Source organism: Cystoisospora suis, assembly GCF_002600585.1.
Source record: "Cystoisospora suis strain Wien I chromosome Unknown contig_1011, whole genome shotgun sequence".
In the NCBI taxonomy this organism is placed as follows: Eukaryota; Apicomplexa; class Conoidasida; order Eucoccidiorida; family Sarcocystidae; genus Cystoisospora; species Cystoisospora suis.
The window spans coordinates 3,716-15,474 of NW_027153812.1; the positions used below are offsets into that span (position 1 = coordinate 3,716).

The window sequence follows — 11,759 nt, forward strand, 5'->3', positions numbered from 1 at the left end:
AATCGTTAGTGTTACCTATTTCACTTCGAATTACCTCCGGAAGTGCCTGATTCGCTAAAATACCCTTCCACTATGCGTGAGTTGCGGGGTAGATGGCGCTTGTCACGTTTCCGATCTGGACCAGCTCAACTCTAGGAGTGTGACCTCCGAGGCAGCTGGTCTAGAGGGAAAAGACCTCGCTACACAGCCTACCTACCATATGGGGCGTGGCCGTACCACCGTTCCCAGGCTGCTTGAATAAGGGTGGAATCCACCAGGCTAGCTGTTGTGGAACTGGTGCTGAGTCTAAGCCAACGATCTTCAGTGTGCTAGCCCAGGAGAAGTCCGGGTCCGAGAACCCTTGGACAGACGGAGATGCACGGAGTCGGAGTCAGGCCGTGAGGCAGACACCGACGGACCGAGCAGGACGGGACCACGCACACGGTGCGGTCACCGAGCCGAAGAACACGAAACTTACGTAAGTTCCCGCTTCGGGCCGAGTGGGCCGTCAGTTTGCTCCTAATTCACTTCGACGAACGAGGTGCACACACACGCACACTTGTTAGGCCCCCTTTGTGGAGACCTGATCGGATCACTCTCCATTCACTCGGGCACTCCGGCCCAGGACACATTTCACATTAACACACTGGTCCTCTCTCTCGTCCGAGGAACTGTTGCTCGCCTTTGGCTCCAATGGATTTCCTCACTTCTACCATCGATTTAATTCGATTGCTCTCTGCATATAGCCCCGCTTTCCCCCGTCTCCTTCTTCTGCACATACACACACTTCCCTCCTTCTCTCCTCTTCTGCTTTCGAGTCGACTCTGTCTCTTGAACTGGCTTCCACGTTGGAACGGTGAGGTCTTTGTCACCCTGTCTTGTGTAGGAGGTTGGTCATCCAGCACACTGGAGGCTTTCGTTGTTAGGCCAACTTTGCTCTAGGGCACTCTCTTGGGCTTCTGTACCCGGGTCGGGCTCGGGGCTCTCTACACACTTCAGGTTCTTAAGGCTAACTAACCTTGACCTTTACAGGTCCCTTACCTTTACCTCTACACTCCGCTCTTATCCGTTTCAACCTGTTTTGCGTACACACGACGGTACGGCACAAGTCATCCCGCTACTCGCGTGGGTTGTTCTCACATCGGGCCGAGACCAACACTCACGTAAAACCCTTAGAACACCTTCATCCTTACTGTTTCAGAGCATGAGGCAGAATTGAAAACTTTGACAGCGCTTGCCCCCGCTCTGCGCTATTTTGGGCTAGAATACCGGTTTTTCCTAAAGTGTCGAGTACGGCTATAATTTGGGTATCCCTGGGTACCTCTTTTTCCTCTATCTATCTAGACTAATTTCAAAGCGGTGCGCGGCCTGGATGCCGCGCAAAAGCCGCTGTTGAACAGTGTCAGCGTCTTCCCTCCAAGTCACCGTCAATAAACTTCGGGTACGTGAAGTAGCCGCGGACAGTTGACGCGGACCCGTTCCAGAGTTTCCGAAATTGCCAGGAGCAGACGAGACCACTGTAAAATGTACAGCATTCAGCAGGCTCTCGAAACACATCCCAGAGTGCCGCGGAAACCACACAGAAGCCCGTTGCAAGCCGGCATAGCGCCTCGCGTTTGACATGCCGGCCACCAACACCCAGTCGAATCCCGAAAAGACGCCGTCGAAGTAAGAGTGGTGAACAGCTCCCGAACCAAGGGAGAATGCATACGCAGACAGGACCGACTCTTCCGTCTCCCGCTGCCTGTAGAAGTGGGGGACGCAGCGTGCCGGTTGGGCTCGCGCGGGTAAGGGCAAGTCTCTAAGTGCAGTGCTTGTGTAGTGACTATGCGTTGCCAACCAGTATCCGCTGCAGTGAGTGCTGGGCTCTGGTCGTGAGACTATGTGCTGCCACTGCGTACACCGCGCAGCGAGTGCTATGTTCGGTCATGAAGCAACGTAGGCAGCGCCCGTACTACGGAATGCCCGCCTTACTGGGGCTAGTGCCGTGCGGGCCCCGCTGTGACCGCGCGGGACTGGACAGTTGAAATACTCGGACAATGAACCCTACACCAAGTGTGGCTGCGAGCTTTTTTCTTCCTGTCCTCTTTTACTCGTAGTCGTTTTTTTTTCGCAAGCACTCATCAGAATACAGAACGTGTCAGAAAACCCCTGGCGGCTCCAAACCGAGGAACACGCGCCCCACACGCAGACTTGTGGAGCGCGTGTTCCTGGGTTTCAGTGTCCGACTATTTCAACTGTCCCGTCCCTCAAGGTCACAGCGGGGCCTGCATGACACTTACGCCCCAGTAAGGCGGGCATTCCGTAGTAGCGCGCGTTGCGGGCGCCGCCTACGTTTCTTCATGACCGGGGCATAGCACTCGCTGCCCGGTGTACGCACTGGCAACACATAGTCTCACGACCAGAGCACAGCACTCACTCAAGCGGGTAGTCTGGAGTCCAATCCGCAATTTGCCTGTAGGCCTCAGGCAGAAACTGCCTTGTCGCGTTCAGGGGACGCGCCTCGTTTATGGCGTGTCCCTGCAGTACGTTTGCCAGACGGAAGTACGGAACCGGCAGCGTCGGTCTTGCCCCCTCGCTACAGTACGAGTTCGTGAGGCACGTCAGAAGGCCGATACCTGGGCGGTCCAGGTGTAGATGGGCCGAGGTTGACCGATAGGCAAGGCGGTCCAGGGGGAGGGACAGGAGGGGGCACAAGTACGGAAGGCAGTGCAAGTTGACAGCAAGAGATACTGGTAAACAGGCCTGTTGAGGCGTAGACGCTTGACGAGCACCGCCTAAACATGGCTTGTCGTCGCCCGACGGCAAGGGGCGCAGACTGCACTAATGAACCTTCGACAGGGCAGCCTATCGTCACTCGGAAGGCCTGGTATTCCAGCCACCTGAGGCGCGGTGGGCACGACCTGGCCCTAGATGGAACCCGTCGTCGATGCGCTGTCCTCGCATGGACCGCCATACCCGTACTTGCTCTCTAAGAGATCGTAGGTGTCTTGGCCTCGAGGACGGCCATGAAGTTCCCTGAGTGATGTCCTGCTAGAGACACCTTGCACAGTAAGCGCGCTGTTGCGCCTGCACTCACACCGAAACAGCCAGTTAGCAGGCACTGGGGGTGACGCTGGCCACAAAGAGCTATTAGCTGGTTACGAAAGAGCCTCTGCGGCAAGTTGAACCGATACCGAAGGTTGGCGATGGCGACGGAAGCACTGAAGGTAATTGTTAAATGCGTCTGTGTGCTATGTAGCCACGCCTGATCTCAGTGTATATACACGGGCTCCTTTGGGATGGGTGTCACTTTTCCATGTACGTTTCTTCTCATATTTGTCGCGCCGGACCCGCAAGTGACCGCTGCTCTGCCGACGCCCCTTCCTCCGAGAAACCACGATGAAGATCTTCGTTGCTACGGCCGTCGCCGCCGTGATGGGAACGGCGAACGGGCTAAATCTTCGGTCCAGTACGGAGCTTATCCTCAACACGGGACCGTACGCAACAATCGTAGATGTACACAAGGGTAAGGCGGGCTTCATTTTCTGCCGCAGACCTTCACCAATCGTGACGTCTCAGGTACTGCATGTCTTCTTGATGAGTCTCGCGCTGGGAATGAGCCGGCGCCTCCGGAGTGCGCCTGCTCGTTCAGCCGTCTAGGTTAGTGGCTTTCGTGGGGAGACAAGACAGCGCAACGCAGAGCCGGAGGCATGTTCAGCCGCTATGAAAGAGAAGTGCGCCGCACTCACTTCCACTGCGACGGCTGCGGAAGCCAAAGTAAGCTCTAGCACTGCAGTTGTGCGAACCGGCCTGCATTCCCGTATACGTTTAGGAGTGTGCCAACATCCCCTGTGAGGTCTGCTGTGTGATGCGAATCAAAACTCTCCGTGAGTAGTTCTTGACCGCACGAGCTCGGACTTCACTGCATGGGTATACCTCTAGCGACACCGGGCGAGGACCAAACGCGTCTGGTAAGTTGACAAGTCCTTTTTTCCAGGGCGCAACCTCAGTGCCATCTCTCGGACAGGACTGCAAGAAAAAGTGTCCAAATTCCGAGCAAGTTCTGGAAGGTACTGAGACGTTGGTAGCATCCACAAGAACCGGAGTGCGATCATTGTTGAGAAGCAGTTACCGAGGACGTCTCTGTCCCGGTGTTCCGAGCGGTAGGCTGCAGTCGGAGTACCTGGACAAGCATACTTGTATACTATTACTCGTACAGATGATGGATTTGACAGATGTCAACTTCCCTCCGACCCCGGCGGCCCCCACAGCTCTTGGCGTCCCCCAGCCGGCAACCGGTAGTGTCACACTGCCGAGCGGCAGTGTTATCTCGGGTGCACCGCAGGCGCCCGCACTCCCGACCGAAGCATCCTACCCGATCCTGAGACTGCCATCGGAGGAAGACCTCACAACAACGCAGCCGGCGTCGCCGCATGAGCTTGACGCGATATCCAGAGCTAACAACAATGTTATTGCTCAGACTCCAGTGGCCTAAAGCGCTAGGTGGATGCTGATGGTCCTTGTCCACTACGCAGCGTGCCAGTGATACCACTCGGAGTGAACATTCCTGGGCCGCTCGCTACGGTCGTGCCCATCAACCACAGGGCTTTGTTGATGATCATCCCTCAGTGTGCTGGTGCCAGGAGTGCAATGTTCCGTGTGCAGCGCTAGCTGGACGCAGTGCTGGCCGCTACTCCCGTTGTGCCAAGGTGCCCACAGCCTGAGACAGTTGAAAGTTGTACTGGTCCTTCACCTAACCGAAGTATACGCGGCCTGCCCAACAAGGGTTCAGATCGGCAGTGTGGCGAAGTGCCGCCATGCGCGCGCAATGCCAGTATCGGCACTGACAAGACACGTCGCTGTCCGTCCCAAGGGGCACCACACCGTCAGGAAAATTTGCAGCTACACTTTTATTATACCTCAGTTTGAAGAGGTCAAAGAGTAGCTGAAGTATATACCTCCTCTACCACAGGCCCCAGAATCCCGCACACAAGACCAACTCCTCAAATGGCTGCAGCCAGCTGGTTTGCAATATGTAGCTGCATTACAGTTACATGGACTCTCCCGCTTTGTTTGAACTTATGTTCACTTCCGCAGACTGGGCTGAGCTGTCGCCTCGTCACGCAAAAGCTTCGCTTAGCTGCCTTTCACCCTTCGTGGGACGTGCCAGCTGGGAAGTGCAAACCGTTTGCTTGACGAACTTTGCCTGGAGACTGCGACACCGGCGACTGTTCTCTTAAGCATCGCGTGTACCTGTTACTGGCCGCCCTTCAGAACACAGAGAGCACTGAAGGGTCGACGCATGTGGTTGTTCGTACACCAGACAGGACGCCGGTCAGACGCGTACACTGTTCCGTACCAAATAGTGTATCACCCACATGGAAGGAAGAAAACTGGCCCTAGGGACGGCGAAGGCGTGTCCGATTGCATGACGTTATGCCGGTCCCTGCAAGGAATGAGGATCAGTAATGCCAGCCGGAAAGCCCGTTGTCTTTCATCCGCTCCCAGAAGACGTCGAATGACCTGTGCGGTTCGGAGCCGAACATGGCTAGGTCTCTCAAGCTTCGGTCGACCCCCGTGATTTTACGTTCGCGCACAGATGGTTGGACCGTACGTGTGTTACCAGTAGTGATCGGCCCGGTATCCAGGGCGGGTCCCTCAAGCCCCGCCACTGACCCACCTGTAATAGGACGTGCGGCCAAGCCACCGTTGTCACACGAGACTTGGTCGTTACCGGCAGGCTCAGGGTTCGTCATCCCCACGACATCATAATCCAAAGCCGCGTAGCCTGATTGACCCTCCTGTTCCGATCTCGGACCGGTACTACGTCGCGCACTGCTGGGCTTTGGGTTCCGTAGACACACATGATATGCTGATGGGCCAAGACCAGACGCGCACACCGCCCGGGCCGTCGTGTGGGGTGTTTGAGGCGGCGCAACTGCGGGTCTTTCGGCATCGTTCTGAGCCTCGCTGGAGTCTTTGATTTTCGGGCCTGGCTCCAGGCCTGCCTCCGCATCATTCGGCGCCGACGCCATTCGTAGCTCGTGGGCTCTTTGAGTTAGCCAAATGTGCCAAAGTCCGTCAAAGTTACCCCGCACTCCAGGGTAGCCCGGCAGGTCGTAAAGGGGCGGGAGGCAGAAGACAGCATTTTCTTTTGCTATCTCCTGCAGCAGGGATTCGTAGGTTTCTCGTGGGATGCACACAAGATTGCTTTCGCTCGTCTCTGTTTTCTCACTGATATTCTTCAGCATTGCTTCCACCCGAGAAAGCACCTCCTTCCGTGTCTGAGCTTGCTCCATTTCATCAATACCTTTGTTTAGGCCTGCGACATCTGCGGCTCGAGAGCTTGCTGGAAGCTCGGTGGCTTTTGGTGAGGCACACCCTGGTTTCACTGGAGATGCTGGTACATTTCCAGTAGCCATGCTGGCAGCGTCCCTCCGTCTAGCTGCAGCTGTAGCAGCAGCCTGCATGCGCGACTTTCTTTTTCTCCACATCGTCTGAATGCGTCGGACAGCTACAACTGCAGGACACACACACCAGAAGTCGACTCACATGTCGCTCGAAGCCACGAGGTTCCGCGCATCAATCTGTGAAAGAACTCGGGCAAGCAGATTACGAGCTTGAGCCTCACGGGGAACCAAAGAAAAAGAGCGTACAAAAAGATGTACCTCGGACAGGCTGAGTCTGCATTTCGATGAGCCACTCACTGCCCAAGTCGACCGACAGTCTCCAGAGTAATACTCATTCCCACTCGGAGCAACAGCAAACCGGCTCAAGAAAGGTTTCAGGAACCGAAGAACCGCAGCTGGCATCCCGTATACTGACTTCTGCAAACCCGGGACGACTGCGAACCGACTCCTTGGTGTGGATAGCGTGGAATGTTCATTTTTCAGAGTGACAGCTACCAGTCTACCGTTTGACGCTGCTGCTTCAGGCTGAAGTTCTTTCTTCGTTTCCAAAGAGAATAGTATAGGTCATCAACCAAAGCGCGTTCCACGGCGACACTGCTCGGATAGTGCAGACGACACTCTACGTGGGTAGCCTCTCTGCTTCCAACAGGCTGCTTTGCTATCTTCTGGCACCAGTGCGACACACCACAGTGAGCAGCGTCCTCGATCACGTTGCGGAAGCCGCACTCTTTCACAGCTTCATCTGTGCCCGCCTGCAGCTTCTTAACATTTTCAGCAGTACCAGCCTTTGACTGCGTGGTAACGTACGCGGTAACGCCTTTAAGACTTACGATCGTCGATATGTCTCCCTTCTCTTTTCGCCTTCTCCAACACTTTGGCGTGCGTCGGCCGACCGACAACAGCGAATGCATCGTCTCCACGCTCCACTCCTTCCTTCAAATTTTGTAGCATTGCTTGCTCCGACCGCACTGTCAGTTGCCCTTGGTGGTCTAGCGAACCACGAGCAGTCTCCGTTCCGTCTACTTTCCTTCCCGGGACGACTAGATTTTTACCGCCCGCTGTATCAGGGAAACCGCTCTGATGCGCAGTCACCGGAGGACCCGGCGAAACATCCCTACCGGTGAGGGGTGGGGGAAGAGGTGGGGATGATTCATCCTCACTGTCCGAGCTGAGATCCCGGACCTCCTCTGGGCTCAGTGTAGGCACTGGAGCGTTCTTGTGCTTATTCGGAACTTTTGACAAATCCAGGGGTTTCGTTGACATTTTCCGTTTGATTGCCTCCCGTGTGGGGAACTTCTGAGGCGCACACTCTGCCGTAGCAGAAGTACTCAGGCTTGCGGGAGGCGGAGGAGGAGGACCTCGAGCATTGGGAGATGCAGCAGGAGTATTGCGCCCGCTGCGGGGAGTTCTTCGAGAAACAGGAGGCCTCCCTAACGTACCGAACGCGGTGTTTCCTGCCGCCACAAGTAAGCCGTGTTCTTGAACGGCCTTCGGACTTCGAGGACCGGCTGCCGGCGTGCGGGGCTCCGGCGATACAAGGGTTGTGTGTGGCGATGCAGCGGTAACTGCGATAACGGGCAACTCCGTATTGTGTTGATCTGCGCTTTCGTCCATTTGCTCGGCGCTTGACTTTCGGTCGTTCCCCCGGCTCTCAGCGCCCGTGGGAGATAAAGTTCCCTTGCCGTCGCTTGGTTCTTTGGCGTCTGCCTGCTGACCTCCCTCTTCTTTTGCCGGAGTCTTGGCCTCCTCGGGAGGACCACCGACCACGATGTTGTAAATCTTGTCAATGGCCCGATCAAATACATCTCTCTCTTCGTCCGCAGTCGGCAAAGGCTTGAGTTGCTCGCGCTGTTCCCTGGCTATGCGCGGCGCAGGACGGCCATACTTTGCCCAATCAGTATCAGCAAGCTTCTTTGTCTTTGGCGGGGCTTTAAACTCCAAAGGATCCACAACTTTCAGATTGTTGCTCACAACGCGACGGTGGTCAACGATTGTGGGGCCTCGTTGAGGAAGCCCGCCGCTGCCGGGTCTTCTGGCGTCGCTCCCCATCTTGGTATGAGTCAGAACCCTTCTCGGCGATTTGTGAGAGTGCATTGTAGACGTAGTAGGGTGCCAAGGATTTGTCTGTGAAAGGCAAAGAAGCACAATTCTGCTCGCGAGCTTTTAACGCAGTACAGACAGATACATACATATATATATGGACGCTGATAGTCACGCTGTTCTGACAGGTGGATATAGGAGCTCTCTTGCAGACCCCAACCGCACGACTCACGACTTACCGTGCTCGCCGCACTACCGAGATTGAATGAGAAGCTACATATATGCCACAGCCGGGGCTAGGCAAAATTGCACGGAAGGCTGTCCCTCTTTTCCCCTTTGCCAATCTTCGCTCCTCTCTCTAACCCTACGGCGGCCACCATAGAATGGCCGACTGCACGCAGAAGCTCTTGAACTGGCTCGGTCGCCGCGGTCCAATTACTCGGGCACGCGCGTATGACAAGTACCGAAACCTAGAGGCCGAGAGGAAACAGCCTTCTCTCTCGCTTAGCGACGGCCTGTCCCACCATCAGTCCGCGTCACCCTTCCGCCCGTAGAAACGGGTCCACGCCGAATGAGTTACACCACCCGCGCTCTCGGACCGAAGTCTACAGTGGCCTGCTTGTGCTTGTATTCGATCCTATCACCCACGGCGTCTACAATAGTACAACTCCCTACTCGATTTCAAGGAGTATTGTTGAGTTTCCTTAGACAACATCTTTTCATGCGTGGCGAAAATAAGAAGTAAATTCGTACGTGCCCCAGGAGTACGAATGTGAGAAATAGAAGTCCTGTCAAATACCTCAACTAATCTATCCCGAAGCCGCAGCAAAAAGCAGCCACTCTTCGTATGTAGCGGCGCAAAGGAAAGCCTCTATCGTCGGAAGTTTGAGGTGATTTGAGAAAGCCATCACAGTAGAAACACGTGGACAAACAACACACTCCAGAGAGCGCGTCTAGACTAGCTGTACAAGTTGATAGTGTGCCTGTCTCTTCTGACCAACCGCGCTGGTCCTGAGACGCCATGCCAAGGAAGAACGGACAGCTCACGTCACAAAACGCTCATATCAGAATATCTCGACTCTATGTAGTGTGACGCAGCCGGTCCCCTGCTTTCCTTTAGAGTCTGCTATCGGTTGTACAAGCCGCACTAGGATGCTGCGGACAAGACATGTGAGCGAAGATTGGGCGGAAGTAATCCAACACAACGCCCCGCCTACTAGTTCTAGGAACCTGACACACCGCTTTGATTCCAAGCATGTACGGCGATTTCACTGGTGAAGCTCCTTCTCGTAACACTCGTCAGAGTGCAGGTACCTTGGTGACAAACATCAATACAGACAGGCCTGCGCGAATACTGCCAAAGTGCAGAAGAATGCAAGGACTCAGCGGTGAGAAGCTTGGCCCAAGGAAAGCGCCTCAGACACAAATCTCGCCGCTCGCAGGGCGCGAGCAACTCACTTGTGCAGACGCACCGTGCGGCCCGTGGGAGTCGTCAAGCAGCAGGAAAGTTGCGCCCTTTTCCGCATCTTTCCGCGCATTACTGAAACCTGCGCAGGACAGCGGCAATCGCACGAGACAGCTGTGATCAAACTGCGGACTATCTTACTGCACTACCGGACAGGGGGCCGTTGAACCCATGATACACGCACACTAATCCATGTCTGCATGCATGCGTCGTTCCATGCACCGGCTGCGGTCTTAAATACGGATTCTGACAGAGAGCAGAAACGCACGTATTCTGCCATTTGCTAACACTCCCCTTCACACGTGGGGTTTTCGCCGGTGTGTAGTGCATGGGCACCGCCGGGATCGGCACATGGATATGTGCAGCCCTGTCAATATACTCTCATATACAATCGTTTTCGATACGACACAAGATATATACATGTACTAGCTCAACATCGCCATACCTGCATGTGACCTTTCGGACACTCAGTGACTATGGAGCCCTACTGTCTTTGCTCACCTTGCCGCTTTGCGTCGGTGTACTGGAACCACACACCGGAGGTGCGCCTGCCTCGGTATTTATTCTGGATCTTGTTAGGATCCAAGAGTGAAGCAGGGCGGCGGGGCGCCGCATTGTCTATTCGAGCCGATCGTCCCCTGCGCGCAATTGACAAGCAGGACATACAGATCTCCTTATTCTTGCCTCCCGCACACACCACGAAGATTAGTGAGAAAATGCTCCGAGAGCTTTACACCCGCCTCTACATTCGAACCTGTACGTCCCTAGGTATCCGCACGCACCGCGTCCTTAATTCAGGCGTCCATCGGAAAAGACGGAAAGAGGAAACTAAGCAACGAATCACGGCGGAAAAGCCTGCGCCAAAGCAGACCGTGGAGTTGCAAAAAATAAAGACCACAGCTTGGAGTCAACTGGTGACTTCTTTCCTGCACAGTGTCTTGCTAGGCGAAAGCCGCAGCAAGGAGGAGCGGCTGCATCGGTAGCGAGTACCTTCAAAGGTCCCTCCTGTAGCTTCTCAGCACACCGGAGGACGCACTGACTCGGCTTCCGTCGGCAGCGCTGGAAAGGGCACGAGAGGCAATGGCTAAAAACACATGCTCCGACCAGCCTACTGAGATGGTGGTGACTCTCCACCCTCGGACAGTTATTTCCTCGCGAAACCCGATCCAGGGCTAAAACGGTGGCGATCAGCCGCTACAGTGGGTCTCGACGCTGGCAACGTGGTCTCTGCTCGGCCTGGTCCCTCCGAGTGTGCTCTACACTCCCCGTTACTGGTACACTGTTGATCCGACTCCCGAGCAATGAACCGCGGAAAAAGTACAAGCACGCAGACACAAACATGCGTAGCCATGCACACGTCGGTTTCATCCACCCTTGAAAAACATAGCCGCATGAGCACGTGTGAACCACGGCTACAGGCAGGTACATTCATCAGCATGTCAGCCGTTCCAAGAAGCTAGGAAGAAAAGATCAAAACACCGAAACACTGTGAGTGTGTAGATCACATATACTCAGTTCTTACCTTGCTTCCAACGCTGATTTATCTGGGCCTTTCTGTTCCGCACCTTGGTTGTCTCGATTCTTACGGCCTGAGGCCTTCTTTTCTTCAGCTCGCTTTTTCTTCTTCTCGTCAAGTAGATCCAGCTTCAGCTGAGTGGGCAGTCGGTGCTCTGACAGTCCGGAAATCGCTGAAATGTCCGAAACGGCTGACATCCGTCGTGACAGCGCGCGCGATGTTATTTTGATGGGAGAGTTCTTTGCCGGACTTCCGTCACTTCCACGCCGTTTCTCCGCAGTCGGACTTTGGCTTCCTGCTCGTCTGACAGGACTCCCTAGCGGACCTCCTTCTTCCGTTCCGCCGCCACTCCTACCTCTCCGATGTC

The 11,759-nt window shown here is 55.2% G+C and overlaps 2 protein-coding genes across 2 annotated transcripts; one reads left to right on the forward strand and one right to left on the reverse strand.

Moving 5' to 3' along the window:
- Positions 1-3,360: 3,360 nt before the first annotated feature.
- CSUI_002370 (secreted ookinete) lies at positions 3,361-4,447 on the forward strand (the record flags this gene model as incomplete). Its single annotated transcript, XM_068062572.1, has 7 exons — positions 3,361-3,487; positions 3,541-3,621; positions 3,680-3,738; positions 3,794-3,848; positions 3,960-4,031; positions 4,090-4,124; positions 4,181-4,447. Coding segments are annotated over 7 exons (696 nt in total), but the record flags the coding sequence as incomplete, so codon positions are not given.
- Positions 4,448-4,775: 328 nt separating this feature from the next.
- On the reverse strand, positions 4,776-11,759 carry CSUI_002371 (serine-rich adhesin platelets domain-containing). The gene is made up of 5 exons (XM_068062573.1): positions 11,399-11,759; positions 10,378-10,514; positions 9,870-9,958; positions 7,202-8,495; positions 4,776-6,481 (listed from the first exon to the last, which is right to left on the reverse strand). The coding sequence occupies exons 1-5, from the start codon at positions 11,587-11,589 to the stop codon at positions 5,424-5,426; spliced, it is 2,769 nt and encodes a 922-aa protein (XP_067925452.1). The 5' UTR covers positions 11,590-11,759; the 3' UTR covers positions 4,776-5,423.